General features: G+C 45.4%; 1 protein-coding gene across 1 annotated transcript in view; it reads left to right on the top strand.

Moving 5' to 3' along the window:
* Positions 1 to 4,662, top strand: part of PARD6G (par-6 family cell polarity regulator gamma) — a 105,161-nt gene extending 100,499 nt beyond the window's left edge. Inside the window, 1 exon segment of the mRNA XM_036874312.1 lies at positions 1,880 to 4,662. Within this exon segment, the coding sequence (XP_036730207.1) occupies positions 1,880 to 2,700 (821 nt within the window). The 3' untranslated portion in view covers positions 2,701 to 4,662.
* The last annotated feature ends 16,009 nt before the right edge of the window (positions 4,663 to 20,671 follow it).

Here is a 20,671-nt window from a genome sequence, read left to right as displayed (position 1 = left end):
TTTTTTCTTGTGTGTCTTTGACTTCATCTTACTTAGAGATTGTTGAGCTTGGATGTTTACATTTGCACATTTCATCAAGTCTGGGAATTTTCAGCCATTATTTCTTCCAATATTCCCTCCACCCCTTTCTCTTCTCCTTCTCCTTCTCAGACTCTCACAAGGCATATATCAGTTTGCTTAATGGTGTCCCAGTGATTGCTTACACTCTGTTCACTTTTCTTTAACCTTTTTTTGTTGTTGTTCCTCAGATATGATAATTTCTATTGTCCTATCTTCAAGTTCACTGATTCGTTCTTCTGCCTGCTCAAATCTGCCTTTGAGTCCCCTGTTCAATAATTTCCATTATTGTACTTTTCATCTCCAAAATTTCTATTTAGTTTCCTTTTAGGTTTTCTGTCTCTCTGTTGATATTTCCATTTTGTTCACACATTGTTTTCTTGACTTTACCCACATCTCTTTTTTTCTTAGTTTTTTGATCATGTCTTAGGCCATTGTTTTGAAGTCTTTGTCTAGTAAATCTGCCATCAGGTTGTCTCAGGGACAGTTTCTATTACTGTTTTCCTTTGGGGCACACTCTCGTTTCTGTGTACGTCTTGTGACTTCTTTTGTTGTTGTTGAACACTGGAGATTAATCTAATAACATGGTAGCTCTGGAAATCAGATTCTACCTCTTCCCCAGGGTTTGCTGGGTTTTTGTTACTGTTTTGGGGTGGTTTTTTTTTTTTAATTGTTGGAGGCTCTTTGCTGAGTATCAACATTAAGGTGTGAACTTAAGGTCTTCTGAGGTCCTTTCTGAGTCTTTCCTTGAGCATGCGCAGTCACTTCTAACTTTCCCCATATATGCAGTTGTTTTCAATGTCCTAGACTTTAAGGTCTGGCTCCCAAAATGAGAAAAGGTGAAAAATGAAGGGAGAGAAAGGGTGCCAGTCCTTTAACTCTCCTGGACGTTCCTTCAGGTAGAAGGGGAGGGGCTTGCAACAATGCAGGGAGGTGCAATAGCCACCTACCTCTGTCTACACCTTTGTGATCAGAAGTAGCAGTCCATAATCAGAGCACAGATGCCTGATGTTTGGAGAGCAGGGTCCTTTTTGCCCACCCTGGCCCACAAACTCTCCAGGAACAGTGCACAGCTGCCTCCCAGGGTGCTGGGGGTGGGCTAGGTAGCTGCTACTGTGCTAAGAGTTGAAACTGAGCAAAATTGACTGCAATTATGGTCCATTTCTTCCCCTGGAAGTTGAGCCTTCAACAGACTCTCGAGTTCCAGATTAGTTACATCAGACAGATTCTGCCCCTGCGGTTGTGGTCCAGGCTGGGAGACGTTCCTGGTGCTTCCCGCTCCACTGTCGCTGCAGAATCCAGTCAGGCACTTTTCAACCTTTCATCTATTGTTAATTCTCTTAACCTTTCAACCATTCTGTTGGTTGCCTGGAGAGCTAATGTTAAGGAGGTGATTGTGCTTGAACTTGGCATCAAATGTTTGCCTGGTGAATATTGTTGGGCCAGCTCACCTGAGGCCAGGATTGCTGTGGGCTCAGCAAAACAACCCATAAGGTTACTGCACTGTGTCTGCATATCATCCAGGAGGTTGAGACTTTCCCAAAAACTGAAGTGTGACAAACTGAATCGATCATTCAGCTCCTGGGCACGTGTGGGAGACTTGTGTTTCAGTCAGTTCTTTACACGGTTTGATTTGCCCATTGCCTCAGACTTCCCTGGGGTCACATCACAAGTCAGAGAAGTGGTGGGAAGGTGAGCTGCAGAAGGCCAGGCCTTACCTGGACGGCCAGCCTCAGGCTCTGGGTGTTCGATGCTGTTTGACTTGTGCTTCCCCGTTGCCCGCGGGGTCTCTCCTCTGACCGACCCCTCTGTGCTCTTCCAGAAGAGGCCGAGCACTGCAGCTTCGGGGTGGGCTCGCTGTCCAGGCGGCGGCGCCCCCTGGCCCTGCGGGAGGACGGCCCTCGCCGGCGCACACACCTGCACATCGGCCTGCCCCACGACTTCCGCCCCGTGTCCTCCATCATCGACGTGGACATCCTCCCCGAGACACACCGCCGTGTGAGGCTGTACCGGCATGGCTGCCAGAAGCCGCTGGGCTTCTACATCCGCGACGGCACGAGCGTGCGCGTGGCCCCGCAGGGGCTGGAGAAGGTGCCCGGCATCTTCATCTCCCGCATGGTGCCCGGCGGCCTGGCCGAGAGCACTGGGCTGCTGGCCGTGGACGACGAGGTCTTGGAGGTGAACGGGATTGAGGTGGCCGGGAAGACGCTGGACCAGGTCACGGACATGATGATCGCCAACAGCCACAACCTCATCGTCACGGTCAAGCCGGCCAACCAGAGGAACAACGTGGTGCGTGGCAGCCGTGCGTTGAGCAGCTCCGGCCGCTCCTCGGACAGCACGGCCAGCCGCCACAGCCTGCCTGCAGCCCACGTCCTGCAGAACTTGCCCCCTGACGAGATGGAGAGCGACGAGGAGGCCGACGTGGTCCTCGAGGGCGTCCTGGAGCCCCGGCTGGTACCCAGGCCACCACCAGGCAGCCTCGCTCGGGTCAACGGCGCTGGCCTGGTGCCCGGCCTGCACAGCCCTGGGCGGGAGGGCAGCGTCCAGAGGCTGCTCAGCTCCCTCCGGTCCGACCCCCGCCACAGCCTGGCCCTGCCCCCCGGAGGGGTGGAGGAGCACGGGCCGGCAGTCACCCTGTAGGGCCAGGCGTCCGACAGGTCAGTTTCCCGAGGGGAAATACTTCCTTCTTCTTAAAGTTTTATTCCAGTCTTAAAATAAGAAAAAATTGTATACTGCACGCCTCCTTTTTGTTGTTTTTACTTATCCCTCCCTTTTCTCCCACAGCCCTACTCTTTATTCCAACTTATGGAGAGAAAAGAATATTGTATTTTTGTAGAATTTCTCCACAGAACGTAAAATACATACACATGCACCGTCTGTACGAGGCTGGGTGAGGGTCTAGCACCTTTGTCAAGTGGTAGAAAGGATCTGACCAAGTGCAGAAAATACTTCATTTTTAAATTTTAAAAATATACTTTTTAAAATGAAGCTTTAACATTACTTTTTTAAAATAGTCGAATTCATGTTTTCACTGTGCTTCCTGCCGACTTGCACTGATTCTGCTGACGGGCCAGAGGCTATGAAGATGGGACGTGGCAGGAAGGTAGGTAGAGGCTGGTTTTCAAGAGCAAATGCACCCACACCTGGAATAATAATAAGCATGGCGGTATGGGGATGAATTTCAGAATGTTGCACTGTTGCAGTCCTGTCTCACATAGCGTGAAGTGGTCGTGGTGGCCACGGCAGCGGACTCGCCCCGACAGGCAGTTTTGTGAGGCCGTCAGAGGTGGCCTGTTTTTAGCCTTTGAGGTGAATTTAATTTTGGGAAGAGGGTGGAAGGCACAGCTCACCAGTACCATCTGTGATCAAAAGCCAGCATTTACTCTGAGGTAAAAACCAGTCTGTTCCTGTGGATTGTGACCCTGAGGGCAGTTTGTGAAGTGTTTCCAGCACTTCACACAGGCCTTCGAAAGGTCAGTCATTTGGATTTGTGGGTTCTGTGATCTTTGACTTTAAATAACAAGTCACATGGAATGTAAAGATTTTTTTAACACAGATTAAATTCATTGTCACTTCCTTTGGTATTCTAGCAATATTCACTTATTTAGTAATTTTAAAGGTTTATTCATGTTTCAGCCAATCAAACTTTATATGACCTGTATTTTCTACTTGAATCCAGTGTCGAGGAGAAAATGTTACACTTGTACTTTGAAAACTAAACTTTCACCCAAAAAAGTTTTCATGTAAATACAGGTAAACGTACTTTTGTAGGTTGCCTTTTGGGAAACTACGTGGCTGCTTCTCCTGTGGTCAGGCACCCCCTGCTGGTAGTGGCAGAGCTGACTTTATGGATGGCAGGTTGATAACAGGTGGAAAGCAGTGTGTCTCAATGTGTTCATTTCTCCTGAATTCATTAAGTGAAAAGCAAATTATTTTTCTCTTGGAAACTATTTATTGGGCATAAATAGCTTTTATTGAGTAGTTGTGGTCTCCTGCACCTTTGTTTTTGTTATTTGTATGCCAGGATCACTGTCTGTTTTGGTCCTAAGTACAGGGAAGACCAAAGATGCTCCCCTTTGAGGTCTAGGACCCCCAAATTTATGGGCTCCAATGAACTGTACGAGCATTTTTGGGCACCAGGAGTCAGAAGTGTTTTTTTACTATGACAAGTATTGTAGAACCAAAACTCTTATGCTAACTCACTATCACAAAGGAAATGTTCTTTTATTAAGTTATTGCTGGTTATTGAATATCTTGTCAAATAACTAGGTGTGTTTTTTAAGTAAATGTGAATAATTTTTTAAAGGAAAAAAAGGCTTATGCTGAGATTTGTGTGCTATTGTTCATAATTTTAGGAGTTATGAATTGTCTTGAGCAGCTGCTTGAGTGTATTTTTCTACCCAGGTCTATATTTCTGCAATTTTCTTTTTTAAAAAAAAAAAGGACAAAAAAAACTATGTTGTATACACATTAAAGTTTTCTTTTATATCAAAGAATAAAAACTTTTTCTTTGCTGCTTTCAGCTGTGTTCTGAATACTGGAGAGAATGTCTGTTAACGATCAGCAGAGATAAACTCAGCCTCAGGATGAAGTACCTAATGTTGACCAAGTGCCTCTTGTGCGCCTTATTTTTTTGTTTTTCACGTAACCCTCACACTTCCTCCACAGGCGAGTAGTAGTAGCCCATTTTACAGATGGGAAGCAGGTAGTAGGGCATTTCAGATAACCAAGCAGGTAGTAGGGCATTTCAGATAACCAAATTATACTCGTATTTGATAGGAGATAGATGTGTCATAGGTCCAGAACCTTCTTTTGAAGTCCTTTTGAAAAAGCTTTTCTGAATACTTACTATACAGCTTTTTCAAAATAATGTACCCTGGTTTGCAGAATCTCCATTAACACTTTATCATCATTGACATTACTAAATGCATAATACATCAAGATCTACTCATTCAGTAAATTACAAACGTCAGGGTGACAGCAGCAACCACCAATAACTCCTGGAAGAAAGAGGCGCAGCTGTCTCAGCTTTACCAGCGTGCACCACCTCGCTGAATCCCCTCACTGACGCTGCTGAGCCGCAGTCAGCCCTCTTCCGTTTAGAGCTGGGGGCACTCGAGCACTGGGACAGTCAGCCCCGCGGCCTGTGAGGTGGAGCTGAGGCAAGCCGGTGCTGAAGCTGGATACGTGCTCTGAGGTAGCTCCTGTGATGGAGTCAGACGTGCAGGGGCAGGTACCTGGCTGACCAGCCAGGGAGCGCAGGTCACTTGACCTTGTAGTAATGCACGTTGCCAGCCCCAGAGCCTGTGACACCTCAGGAGGGCCAACCTTTCAGCTGATAAGGAGACCCTGTCCACGAATCAGTGAGGCTATATAATATCTCACAGTTTTGCACAAAGTAGCCAGAGACAGGGAGCGGGGTCTTGTTGCAAGTCGCAGAGATACCTGGATAATGCTGGTACTGAGACCCTAATATCAGGTAGCCTGCAAAAAGTATTTCCTGATGGGCAGAAATACTGTTCTGTGGTTTACTTTTTATTCCAGCTACACCTATTCCTCCTTTCTGCCTCTGACATCAGTCTCCTAAGTATTTCTTATCCCAAACACGTCCCAAGTCAATATACAAATTCTTTTTCCCTCTTATGGTTCCTCACTTATTTTGTTTTCTTCTTTATCTTCACAAAAAGATAACTTTCAGGGACTGAGAACTTTGCATTACTGAACAACATTTCCAAGGAATGGCATAAACTGTTGTTATGTTAATAAAAAGCAAACAAAATGATTCACCATTGGTGTCCTCAGCCTAGGAAACAAGTGCCATTTTCCACGTTCCCTTCCCCAGGGGGCTTTGAAAGTAAACACATTTCTTAGCCTGAACCCTCTTGACCCCAAGCTAATGTGCCAGGGGAAGAGCTCTTTTCACACAAGTTTCGCTTCTAGTAGACCCCAGTGATCTGTTGAGCAAGACCGCAGGTGTTCCATGGCACACTGAGTTGTCTGCCTTATTGCTCCAGGACCAAGTTACATTCTTCACATGAGCCCCACCGAAGCCCAGGCCACAGGTGAGAAGCAGCTTCCACAGACCAGCTACCAGGGCTCCAGGAAAGCACTGCAAACCCTCCTCAGTGTCCTCAGGTTGCTGTTTTGGTTTTCTGTGTTTTGTCTCCTAAACCAGCATAAGCTCTTTGTTCAGAGGTTGTTATATTCTCTTAATTTTTTTATTTACTGAGTGTGAGCATACAAATGTTTCCACGGACCTTATACTTTAGAAACAGATGATAACAAATCAGTATAAGATGTAATAATTTGTTTGCCAGTAACTGCTATGAATAAAAACAAAACCAGAAGGAGGATATTGTAAATTTTTAACATTACTTTTTAAAACGAGGAAGTAAAGGTAGACTGATATTTCCAGGATCACATGGTAATTTTCAGAGCCATAATTCACACCCATATTTTTTGACATCCAGTACTTTTCCCGCCCCATCTATCTGCTTCCAGAAATGCAACATTCGGGGCTTCCCTGGTGGCGCAGTGGTTGAGAATCCACCTGCCGATGCAGGGGACATGGGTTCGAGCCCTGGTCCGGGAAGATCCCACATGCCACGGAGCAACTAAGCCTGTGTGCCACAACTACTGAGCCTGCGCTCTAGAGCCCGCGAGCCACAACTGCTGAAGCCCACATGCCTAGAGCCTGTGCTCTGCAACAAGAGAAGCCACCGCGAATAGAAGCCCACGCACCGCAATGAAGAGTAGCCCCTGCTCTCCGCAACTAGAGAAAGCCCGCGAGCAGCAACGAAGACCCAACGCAGCCAAAAATAAATAAATAAATAAATTTATTAGAAAAGAAATGCAACATTCATCCACACAGTTCCCACTAAGGAAAAACACCACTCTCCTCCTTGAATCATTCTGGACTGAGCCATAAACCAGTCCACCTAACAACAGTAGCTCCAGGACCTGTCATCCAGCGTAAGTGACGTCAAGAATTAAACTAGAGGGCTGCTCATACCAAGATCACCCAGGTAGAAAATATCAAAGGGAAATTTCCCTGTTCTGGGCCACTGACCCTAAGCATGCTTTCTCTTCCCTTCTTCAGAATCATGATTTCTGTGTTTAAAAGCACCTTAGAGAACTGAATGCTGCTAGAATGGCAGCCTGTTTGGGAGACCCAGCCGTCCTCGGCAGCAGCCAGCTTACCCTAACCACGGCCCATCTTCCTCTGCCTCACACTCGCCCCGGCTCCTCCTCATGCCCCGGGGTCAGGGGTCAGGGGTCAGGCTCCCCCACGTGGGACAGGTGTGGTTATTAGCGGAAACTTTCTTGGACAGGAACGAAGTGCACTCCCTGTACTCCTGTACGTTCTTCCTAATTTGTCTGCTCACCCTCTCTGCTCCCTCAGGGGCTGCGTGGTTTCCACTCCCACCATCCCGGCCCCTTGTCAATATCCCAGGTTGAACTCGGGTTCAAAACGCAGAAACGGCTACGTTCGTGGTCAGGATGTTTAGTGCTGACGAAACATCATCCCACTGCGGCCGCAGCTCGGGGCTGGGATCAGTCTGACCTTGCAGGTGAACCACGCAGAGCCCGATTTTCCCAGCCCTGCGCTGTGCAATGTGAAAGTTCTCAGATTATAAATCTAGGTTCAGGTACAAATTAAGTTCAAAGAACACATATGCATTAAATAAACACAGTAAATGAGAACGCATACTTGGGGTCGGCAGTAACTTACTGCTCCCTAACTTAGGACACTCACCCGCCAGGACTGGTGACACCTTCCTAGACATGAGAAAAGGCCAGCTTTGTCCACACGGGTAGATGGTGGAGCTCCAGGCCACATGACGCTCCAAATCCAGCACTAGCCAGGGCAGTGGGCCTGGACCCTGGATGTGGAGTCCATCTTCACCATGATGGGAGGACTGGCCACCCAAACAAAACTGGGGCTTCGGCAGTGAAGAGGGACGTGTCACACCGGCTGCCTGGCAGCAGTGCCGCAACCTGAGGTGAGTTGACAACACCTTAAGTTGCTGGTGGCTCACCTTCCGCTCTTCGGAGGCAGGCCCGCCCTCCCACGCTCTGTGGTGCCGAGGGAGAAGCGTGCCGGCCACAGCGCTGGACCCCGAGACACCGGCCTCCACGCGGTCTCTGGCAGGTGGGAGGAAGGGCAGCCTCTCCGGCATTCCCGTCACCTGGCTTCCTGCCTCTATAGCCCAACTGGTCATCACCCCTGTTCTATTCCACCAGCCCCCGCTGGTGGTGGGTTGGGAGGCAGCTGTAATCAGTTCCCCACGTGAAATCTCCTCTGTTTCAAACGCCTGGCAGAGTGAAGACACTTTGGCAGGGAACCTGGAGGTCCCTGTGGACCCTCAGGCTGGCGGTGGGGTGGGGGTGACGGAAACAGCGTCTCCCGGGGCCGCTGGCAACGGATTAGACCCCCGTGGACGACCCCCTGCTGGGAGCACGGAAATGGCGCTGCTGGGACCGCACTGTGAGAAACGCTGTGACCCCAGGACAAGCCTCCGCTTGCCGACTGCAGCTGTTCCCTCCGTCAGACGCTTTGTCCCCACTCACCTTAGCAGCTTTACCAGCCGACGACGGGACCCCTCACGGCCCTCACAACGCTTGCCTCACTGCCCCGCTGAGTGAGGCCAGTCGCCGGCTGTACAAGGCCAATGGAGACTAAGTCGAGGCTTCCAGCTCAACGTTCATATTCCTGCCCCTGCACAGACCTGGTGCTGTCGGACGCCTCCCCTGCACCTGTTTCCACTCGGGCTCTTTGGGTGTTCAGGCGGGAGCCCTGAAACGCCACAAGTATCTGAGCCCATTCAGAAGTGCACATCAGACATCTTCAAATACTGAACCTAGATTTCTACCCACAGAGCCATTTCCTTCCCCCTTGTCTTCAAGGGTACCAACCCAAACTATCCACAAAGTGCTTCACAAAGTGTGACTCTCAAAAATATAACCCCTGAAGAAAGATGGCCCCGTAGGCATCTAGACAGTTCAGCACTGCAGTAACACAGTGTAGACACACGAAAAGCACAAAGGCCCTGAGATACTGGGTTACTTACAGTGTTTATATTATAAAAAGTATGGAAGCTTTATATATAAATCGTGGCTTAGATTTCTGATTATTTCTTTAGGATAGATTCCTAGATGAAATCACTGAATCAAAGGGTATGAACATTTTTGAAGTTCTCTTTCTCTTTGGAAACAATCACACGGAAAAGTTGCAAGTACAGCAGGAAAAAAAAAAAAAAAAAAGCTGAAACGCTGCCAAACTGATGCCCCAAACTGCAGCCATCAGGATCCAGAGGGGTGACGCAGGAAGACCCTGAGCTCACCTCCTCCAGACACGCGTCTACAGCTGCAGGTGCGACCACCTCCTCTGAAAAAGACCCTAAACTCGCCGAGCGGCTACCTCACGTTGACAAACGAGACAACAGCCACTTGGAAGCGGGCGGGAGAGGCTGACACAGTCTCCCCATAAACCCACCCCTGGCACAGTTGCCCACCACCGGGAGGGAATCACAAACCCGGAGCTTCTCCCTGAGGAGCCAAAGGCTGTGCCCCACAAAGGGCACCCCGGCGAGAGACGAGCCCCCAAAACATCTGGTTTGCAGCCCACCCAGCCCCGCGTCTGCGAGACCCCGAGGCTGCAGGAAGCCCAGAGGCGCCCTGACACGCAGGCTCACTCAGGCCAGGGCCCAGACTTGACGGCAGAGGCTCAGCGGCTGATCTCAGAGCCTCAGCCCGGGGAGCCAGGCCTGGTGGGACACTCTCCAGGGACAGGGCGCTAGCGCTGCCGCTGTGCTCCCGCTTGCTAAAGCTGGGGGTGACCTGTTTGTTAATTTAGACCTCTCTCCTCTTTTTCTCCGTGGGAGCCATCTTGGCACTCTCTCTCTGCCTCGCGAGAGCCAGCAAGCTCCATCATTTTTCCTGTTTCCTGCGAGGGTGCACGTCTTCACCGCTCTCTGCCACGCCCACAGCACCAGCACCTCTGGGAGGGGAGCTCTTACACACGCCAGTGCCCCGGCTCTTACGTCGGGGGCCTGGTTGTTGAGGCTTCGGCCCAGGGGACGCCCCTTGATCAGCTGGCTCTGAGCGCCGCGGGCTTGCGTTTCTGGGTCCCCTGGGACTGTAACGTTGCAGAGAGTTCTTGGCAGGCTACGACCCAGGGCACCGCACAGATAACAGACCAAAACGTTCGCCCATCTTTGTGAGACAGAGGCCTGTTTGCTGTCCAGGGGACACCTCCGCGTCACCCGGCTCCAGTTGCCAGTGGGCCTTGCACAGGCAGGCCCCCCAGGACCGCAGTCAGTGGAGGCGGGGTCTCAGACAGTGACCACCCTCAGGGCGCAGCAAGAGGCGGCAGGCCCAGGAGCTCAGCCTTCCTGTGAAGGAGGCCCTACCGGCTCAGCAGCGAGGCTGGAGCCTGAGGCGCGGGCGTCTAATGACACACGACATCTAAGGGCTGAGCGCAGACCTTTCCAGAGGCCTCGAGAGGGGGGCGTTCGCGTCCTCACTCCAGCACGCCCAGAGTGCACGGCTCGGGGGGAGCTCCTACACGCCGCTGGCGTCCCGCTGTTGCAGCTGCTGCCCCGGGATGCCCGTGAACCCCCGGCTCTGGCGGCCAGTGGGCTGGTGCTCCTGGGCCCACAGGACCGTGACGGTCAGAGACGGCTCTTGGCGGGGTCCCACCCCAGGACACGGCGCAGACACCACAGCGGCACACACCCCGACTCTCTCCGGGAAAGAGGCCTGCTTCCTGCCCCGGAGCTTCGGCCTGAGGGCCAGGCTCCAGGTGTGCTCAGCCCGAGGCCCTGGAACAGCGGTGCTCTCAGGGAACGCGGGCTGGGACACCATCCTATGCGCCCCCTCTGCCTCACTCCCGCTCACCAGTATCTTCCAGAAAGGAGCTTATAAACTCGTCTAGAGCCCCAGCTTTTGCAACTACTGCCCAGGGGATACCTCAGATCGCCTGTCTGGTGGCCAGCAAGGCCTCCGCAGCAGTCCCACAAGACTACGTATTTCTATGCTTTAAAAGCTACTGCCACGGATAAACAACAAGGTCCTACTGCAGAGCACAGGGAACTATATTCAAAATCCCGTGGCAAACCATAATGGAAGAGAACTGAAAAACTATATATATGTATAACTGAGTCACTTTGCTGTACAGCAGAAATTAAACACAACATTGTAAATTAACTATATACCTCAATACAATTTTTTAAAAAAGCTTTTTCCAGAGGAGATCAAGATGGAAGAGGAAGAGGACACGGGGCTTACCTCCCCCCACAAACACATCAAAAATATAACTATATGTGGAGCAATTCTCACTGGAAACTGGCAGAAGGATTCTTCTATAACCAAGGCTGTAAGACAGAGCCCCACAGGGCTGAGCAGGAACGGGGAGAAGCGATCAAGTCGGGACCTGCGCCCCTGGGAGGGGACACAAAGGAGGAGGGGCATTACACTGACTCGGAGATCCTCCCTGGGGAGTGAGCAGCTGGAACCACATCTGGGCACCCCAGCCCTGGGGCCCAACGCGAGGAGGACAAGTCCCCTTAAGCTGGTTTGAAAACCAGTGGAACCAGCAGTGGGGATGTGACAAACCTAGACTCCACTCATGAAGAGTGGGCACATGCTTGCTCGCTCCCGGGGCAAGGTGGAGGAAGCAGACAGAAACTGCCCGGGCTCTGGTGAGTTTCCACAACCAACCGGGGCCACGCCCCGGCCCACACTGAGCCCCCCCTGCAGCCCCTCCTGCTCTGTGGTGCAGCCCCTCGGGAGGGTGAAGGCCACTGCAGCCAAGGAGAGTGCTTGGTTGAGGAGCCAGAGCTGACTCAACCCAGCACGGCACCTGAACAGGACGAGGATGGCTATTACTGGCATTCACAGCAGGTCAGGACTGGCTGCAACAGTGACTGGTGCCCGTGACGCTCGGGCACCCCCCAGCAAGCCCTGGGCGCCCCCTCCAGTGCCCTCCCCTCTGGAGCACAGGTGCTGACGCTCGGAGGGGAGGGCACACACCTACAGGGAACGAGCCAGCTCAGACTGACCCTCAGGGTCTGGGAACCCGCCTCACCCCTGAAAGGTGGTGCTGGCCACTGAGCAGAGGAGTGGCCCCAGCTCACCCCTGACTCTGCCACCTCCACTTCCAGCCCCACCTCCTACCAAGGTGGTAGCTGCCAGCACACCCTGGGGGAAGATGTGACTCACGCGCACGTCAGATCCAGCTCTCCCAGCAAAGCAGCCGGCACACGCAGACTGTGTCAGGACATCCCCACACAAGGCCACCCCTCCAGGACTGGGATCGGTAACTGCTTCATCTAGTTTCATAGAGACAGAGAACGATGAGCAAAATGAGAAGACGGGAATTTGTTTCAAATGAAAGAACACAAAAACCCTTGTGAGAACAACTAATGTAACACAGATAAACAATTTACCAGATGAAGAGTTCACAGCATTGGGAATAAGAATACTGACTGAAAAAAATAGATGAACACATGACAAATTTAACAAGGAACTAGAAAATATTAAAAGAACCCCTCAGAACTGAAGAATACAATAACTGAAATAAAAAATACACAAGAGGAATTAACAGCAGACTAGGTGATACAGAAGAATACTAAGTGATCTGGAAGACAGAATAATGGAAATCACTCATTCAGAACAGCTGAAAGAGAAAAACATAAAAAAGAGAACAGTTTAAGGAACCTTTGGGACAACATCAAGCATAGCAACATTTGAATTATAGGGTCCCAGAAGGAGAAGAGAGAGAGAAAGGGGTCAAAATGTACTTGATGAAATTATGGCTGAAAACTTCCCAAACCTGCAGAAGGAAACAGATATTCAGGTACAGGAAGAACAGTCCCAAACAAGATGAACTCAAAGACACCCACACAAAGACGTGTCATAATGAAAACAGCAGAAGTTAAAGATAAAGAGAGAATTCTAATGGCAACAAGAGAAAAACCAAGAGTCACATACAAGGGAACTCCCAAAAGGCTATCAGCTGATTTTTCTGCAGAAACTTTGCAGGCCAGAATGGAAGGGCATGATATATTTAAAGTGCTGAAAGGGAAAAACCTACAAACTAGGACCCAGCAAAATAACCAGTCAGAACTGAGGGAGAGTTCAAGAATTTCTCAGATAAGCAAAAACAAAAAGAGTTCATCAATACTAAACTGACCCTAAAAGAAATGCTAAAGGGTCTTTTCTAAGCGGAAAACAAAAGGCTACAAGAACAAAGAATCCATAGGAAAGGAAAAATCCCACCAATAAAGTCAAATGTATATTAAAGGCTGTGGATTGACCACTTCAATAAGCTAGTACAAAGATTAAAAAGCAAAAAATTGTAAAATGAACTATAATAAACAGTTAAGGGATAAACATGAAGATGTAAAATATGACATCAAAAACTCATAACATGTGAAAGTAAAAAAAATGTAGCTCTTTCAGAAGAATCTTTTAGATCTTTCTGAACTTAAATGACTACAAGTTTAAAACAGGTAGATATAGTTATAGGTCAAAATATATGAACCCCATGGTTACCACAAATCAAAAACCTACAATAGATGCAGAAAAACTAGAGAGAAAGGAACACTAAAGCAAATCATCAAACCACAAGGGAAGAAACTAAAGGAAGACAGAGAAGAACTACAAAAACAATCAGCAAACAAGTAACAAAATGGCAATAAGTACATTCCTATCAGTAATCACTTTAAATGTCAATGGACTAAATGCACCAATCAAAAGTCATAGGTTGGCTAGGGACTTCCTGGCAGTCCAGTGGTTTAAGACTCCACACTTCCATTGCAGGGGGCATAGGTTTGATCCCTGGTCTGGGAACTAAGATTCCACATGCCACACAGCACAGCCAAAAAAACAAAGACCCATCTGTATGCTGCTTACAAAAGACTCATTTCGGAGCTAAAGACACACACAGACTGAAAGTAAGGGATAGAAAAAGATATTGCATGCAAATGGAAATGTCAAGAAAGGTGGGGTAACAATACTCATATCAGGCAAAACAGACTTTAAAACAAAGTCTATGCAAAAGACGAAGAAGGGCGTTTTATAATGATAAAGGAATCAACACAAGAAGAGGATATAGGGACTACCCTGGCGGCACAGTGGTTAAGAATCCACCTGCCAATGCAGGGGACATGGGTTCAAGCCCTGGTCCGGGAAGATCCCACATGCCGCGGAGCAACTAAGCCTGTGCACCACAACTACTGAGCCTGCGCTCTAGAGCCTGCAAGCCACCACTACTGAGCCCAAGTGCCACAACTACTGAAGCCCGCGCACCTAGAGCCTGTGCTCCGTGACAAGAGAAGCCACCGCAATGAGAAGCCCGCGCATCACAACGAAGAGTTGCCCCCGCTCGCCGCAACTAGAGAAAGCCTGTGTGCAGCAACGAAGACCCAACACAGCCAAAAATAAAATAAATAAAATAAATAAATTTATAAAAAAAAAAGAGGATATAACATTTGTTAACATAAATGCACCTAATATAGGAGCTTTAGATATATAAAGCAAATACTGAAATATATAAAAGGAGAAACTGACAATAATAAAATAATGATAGTGTACTTTAACACCCCACTTATATCAATGAATATTTCATCCAGACAGAAAATCAATAAGGAAACAGTGGTTATAAATGACATAATAGACCAGTTGACCTTAATAGATAGATACAGGACATTCCATCCAAAAACAGAAAAATACACATTCTTTTCAAGTGCATATGGAACATTTTTGAGGACAGATCAAATGCTAGGCCACAAAAAGGTGTCACAAATTTAAAAGGATAGACATTATATCAACATTTTTTTTGGACCACAACAGTATAAAACTAGAAATCAATCACAGGACAAAAAATAGGAAAAGCACAGACATGTGGAGATTAAACAACATGCTACTAAAAAAACATTGGGTCAATGAAGAAATCAAAGAGGAATTCAGAAAATACCTCAAGACAAATGGAAATAAAAACACAACTTTCCAAAATCCATAGGATGCAGCCAAAGCAGTTCTAAAAGGGAAGTTTAAAGTGATACAGAAACAAACAAAAATCTCAAATAAACAACCTAACCTACCAGCGAAAGGAATTAGAAAAAGAAGAACAAAGACCAAAGTCAGCAGAAGGAAGGAAATAATAAAGATCAGAGAGGAAATAAATAAAAATAGAGGCAAAAAAGAAAAAAGAAAGAAAGAAACGAAAGAGGAGAAATAACCAATAACACAGATACAAAACTTCATAAGAGAACACTAAGAATACTCACATGTCAACAAATAAGACAACCTAGGAGAAATGGATACATTTCTAGAAATATACAGTCTTCCAAGACTGAACCGGGAAGAAATAGACAATCTGTGAAATACTAATAGTGAAATTGAATTTGTAGTAAAAAAAAAAAAAAAAAAAAAACAACTGCCAACAAACAAAAGTCAGGACCAGACAGTGTCACAGAGGAATTCTACCAAACATATAAAGAAGAGCTAATACATATCCTTCTCAAACTATTCCAAAAAACTGAAGACTGAACACTCCCAAATTCATTCTGCAAGGCCACCATCACCCTGACACTAAAACCAGACAAAGACAATACAAAAGAAGAAAATTACAGGCCAATATCTTTGATGAATATAGATGCAAAAATTCCCAACAAAGTATTAGCAAACTGAATACAACAATATACAAAAGGATCATATACCATGATCAAGTGGGATTTATTCCAGGGACATAAGAATGGTTCAATATCCACAAATCAATCAATGAGATGCACCACATTAACAAAAGGAAGGATCAAAATCACATGATCATCTCAATAAACACAGAAAAAGCATTTGACAAAGTGCAACATCCATTCATGATCTCTCATCAAAGTTGCAGACAGAATACATCTCAACATAATAAAGGCCATTATGACAAACCCACAGCTAACATCATACTCAATGGTGAAAAGCTAAGAGCTTTTCCCCTAAAACCAGGAAGAAGACAAGGATGCCCACTCTCACCCCTTATATTTAACATAGTACTGGAAGTCCTAGCCACAGCAATCTGACCCAAAAAAAGAAATAAAAGGTATCCAAATTGGAAGGGAAGAAGTAAAACTGTCAGTATTTTCAGAAGCTATGATACTATCCATAGGAAACCCTAAAGTCTCCACCACTAAATGATTTCAGTGAAGTTACAGGTTACAAGATTAATATACAGAAGTCTGTTGCTTTTCTATACATTAATGATGAACTATCAGAAAGAGAAAGCCAAAAAAAATCCCATTTAAAATTGCATCAAAAAGAATAAAATAACTAGGAATAAACTTAACCAAGGAGGTGAAAGACCTATACTCTGAAAACTATAAAACACTGATGAAGAAAACTGAAGATAATACAAAGAAATGGAAAGATACCCTGTGCTCTTGGATTGGAAGAATTAATATTGTTAAAATGGCCATCCTACTGGGACTTCCCTGGTGGTCCAGTGGTAAAGAATCCACCTTACAAGGCAGGAGACACGGGTTCGATCCCTGGTCAGGGAACTAAGATGCCACATGCTGCAGGGCAACTAAGCCCGCGCACCACAACTACTGAGCTCGTGCACCTCTACTAGAAAGCCCGCGTGCCGCAAACTACAGAGCCCACGTGCTCTGGAGCTTGCGCGCCACAACTAGAGAAGAGAAAACCCGCACGCCACAACTAGAGAGAAGCCTGCGCACCGCAACAAAGAGCTCACGTGCTGCAACAAAAGATCTCACATGCCTCAATGAAGATCCCACGTGCTGCAACTAAGACACGATGCAGCCAAAAATAAATAAAATAAATTTTAAAAAATTTTAAAAAAAGAGCTGAAACAGCTATAAAAATAAATAAATAAATAAATGGCCATACTACTCAAAGCAATCTACAGATTTAATGCAATCCCTATCAAAATACCCATGACATTTTTCACATAACTACAACAAAAAATCCTAAAATTTACATAGAAACACAAAAGACCCCAAATAACAAAAAAATCTTGAGAAAGAAGAACAGAGCTGGAGGTGTCATGCTCCCTGGCTTCAGACTATACTACAAAGCTACAGTAATCAAAATAGTATGGTACTAGCACAAAAACAGACACATTGATCAATAGAACAGAATAGGGAGCCCAGAAATAAAACCACTTACTATGGTCAATTAATCTATGACAAAGGAGGCAATAATATACAATGGGAAAAAGACAGTCTCTTCAGTAAGTGGTGCTGGGAAAATTGGACAGCTACATGTAAAAGAATGAGATTAGAACATTTCCTCATATCACATACAAAAATAAACTCACATGAATTAAAAACCTAAATATAAGACCTGAAACCATACAAGTCCTAGAAGAGAATATATGCAGAACATCCTTTGACATAAATCATAACAGTATTTTTTGGACCTGTCTCCTAAGGCAAAAGAAAAGTATTAAACTTAAAAGCTTTTGCACAGCGAATGAAACCACTGACAAAACGAAAAGACAACCTAGTGAATGGGAGAAAATATTTGTAAATGATATGACTGACAAGAGGTTAATATCCAAAATATATAAACACATCATACACCTCAATATCAATAAAAACAAACATCTCAATCAAAAAATGGGCAGAAGACCTGAATAGGTATTTTTCCAAAGAAGACATACAGATGGCTAACAGGCACATGAAAAAAATGCTATCACTAATTATTAGAGAAATGCAAACCAAAACAACAATGAGATATCACCTCACACCTGTCAGAATGGCTATCATCAAAAAGTCTACAAATAACAAATGTTGGCAAGGATGTGGAGAAAGGGGAACTCATACTGGTGAGAATTTAAACTGGTGCAGCCACTGTGGAAAACAGTACAGAGCTTCCTCAAAAAACTAAAAATAGAACTATCATATGACCTGGCAATTCCACTCCTGGGTATTATCCAGAAAAAAATCAAAGCACTAATTTGAAAAGATACATGCACCCCAACGTTCAGAGCAACATTATTTACAATAGCCGAGATATGGGAGCAACCTAAGTGTCCATCAAGAGACAAATGGATAAATGATACACACACATACACACACACACACATGGAATATTACTCAGCCATAAGCAAAAAATGAATCACTGCCATTTGCAGCAATGTGGATGGACCTAGAGAATATTATGTTTAGTGAAATAAATCAGACGGAGAAAGACAAATACCGTATGAAGTCATTTATTTGTGGAATCTAAACAATAAAACTAATGAATGTATATATCAAAACAGAAACAGGCTCACAGATATAGAAAATAAACTAGTGGTTACCACTGGGGAGAGGGGAGTGGGGAGGGGCATGTTAGGGGATGGGATTAAGTTATAGAAACTACCGAATACTATGTGTAAAACAGATAAGCAACAAGGATATATTGCACAGCACAGGGAAGTATAATCATTATTTTGTAATAATTTTTAATGGAGTATAATCTATAAAAATATGTATTCACTATGCTGTACACCTGAAACTAATGTAATATTGTAAACCTAATATACTTCCAAAAAAAGCAGCAAGAGAAAAACAACTTTTTACATACAAGAGACCCCCCATAATACTATCAGCAGTATTTTCAGCAGAAACTTTGCAGGCCAGTAAGGAGTAGCACAATATATTCAAAGTGCTGAAAGAAAAAAATTTCTAACCAAGAATACTCTACCTGGCAAAGTTATCAATCAGAATTGAAAGAGAGATAAAGAGTTTTCCAGACAAGCAAAAGCTAATGGAGTTCATCGACACTAAACCGGCCTTACAAGAAATGTTAAAAGGATGACTTTAAGCTCTAATTACTAAGAAGAAAACATATGAAAGTATAATTCTCACTGATAAAGGTAAAGGTAGTGCATTAATCACTTACAAAGCTAATATAAATGTTAAAAGACAAAAGTAGTAAAAGTAACGATAACTACAATAATATTAAGGGATATACAAGATGAAAGATGTAAAATGTGACTTCAACAACATAAAATGTTGGGGGGGGGGCAATTAAAATGTAGAGCTTTAGAATGTGTTCAAAGTTAGGTTGTTATCAACTTAAAGTAGACTGTCATAAATATAGATTGTTACATGTGAGCCTCATGGTGACCACAAAACAAAAACCTATAGCAGACACACAAAAGATAATGAGAAAGGACTCTAAGAACAGCACTAAAGAAAGTAATCAAACCACAAGGGAGAGAGCAAGAGAAGAAGAAACAGAGGAACTACAGAACACCCAGAAACCAGTTAACAAAATGGGAATAAGTACATACCTATCAATAATAACTTTAAATTTAAATGGATTAAATTTTCCAACCAAAAGACAGAGTGGCTGATGGATTAAAAAAACCAGACCCATCTAGATGCTGTCTCCATTACACACAGACTGAAAGTGAAGGGATGGAAAAAGATGTTCCATGCAAATGGAAACCAAAAGAAAGCTGTGGCTGCTATACTTATATCGGACAAAAGAGACTTTAAAACAAAGTCTGTAATAAGAGACAAAAAGGGCATTACATAGTGATAAAGGGGTCAATCCACAAGAGGATATAACATTTGTAAATATTTATGCACCCAACATAGGAGCTCCTAAATATATAAAGAAAATATTGACAGGCCTAGTGTAATTATATACATATAATTTTCATTAATATATATTTACATAAATACACACACATACATACATACAATGGAATACTACTCAGCCATAAAAAAGAATAAACTCTTGCCATTTGCAACAACATGGATGGACCTTGAAGGCATCGCGCTAAGTGAAGTAAGTCAGAGAAAGACGAATACAGTGATCTCACTTATGTGTGGGTCAACTGGACTTAATCACCTTTCCCAACTGGTAGCACTGTTAGATGATACACTCCTTGTATTTTTAAAGAATAAACGCACTTTAATTTTAGAAAATTTGTAAAATACAGAAAAACACAAAGAAGGGAGTCACATCTCGTCTCGCACCAGGTGCAGCAAGGGCTTCGCAGCCCATCTCCCCAGACACGTAGAGGTCACAGCTGAGCCTCACGGGAGCCCAGACATGTTGAGCGTTAACTGAAAGCAAACAAGCATGGCATCTTGGCACCCAAGTTCACAGCAGCTTTGTTCACAGTAGGTAAACCGTGGAAGTAACCCCAGTGACCATCAAAGGATGAACAGATAAACAAAAAATGGAAATACATATGACCAAATATTATCCAGCCTTCAAGAGGAAGGACACGCTGACACACACTACCACACGGATGAAACTGGAGGCATTACGCTGAGTGAAATGAGCCAGTCACAAAAGGACAAATCCTGAACGATTCCATTTAAAGGAGATCACTAGAGTTGGCAAAATCATACACAGAGAAAGTAGAATGCTGGGTTCCAGGGGCTGGGGGAGGGGAAATATGGGAGTTAGTGTTGAATAGAGACAGCGTTTCAATTTGGGAAGATAAAAATGTTCCCTGGATGGATGGTGGTGATGGTTGCACAACAATGTGAATGTATTTAAATGCCACCAAACTGCACACTTAAGAATGGTTAAGATGGTACATTTTATATTACGTGTATTCTAACAATTTTTTAAATTGGGGGAAAAA

This window comes from Balaenoptera musculus, chromosome 14 (genome assembly GCF_009873245.2).
Source record: "Balaenoptera musculus isolate JJ_BM4_2016_0621 chromosome 14, mBalMus1.pri.v3, whole genome shotgun sequence".
Classification (NCBI taxonomy): domain Eukaryota; kingdom Metazoa; phylum Chordata; class Mammalia; order Artiodactyla; family Balaenopteridae; genus Balaenoptera; species Balaenoptera musculus.
The sequence above is the reverse complement of the archived record's forward strand: the minus strand, read 5'-3'. Positions and strand labels throughout refer to the sequence as shown.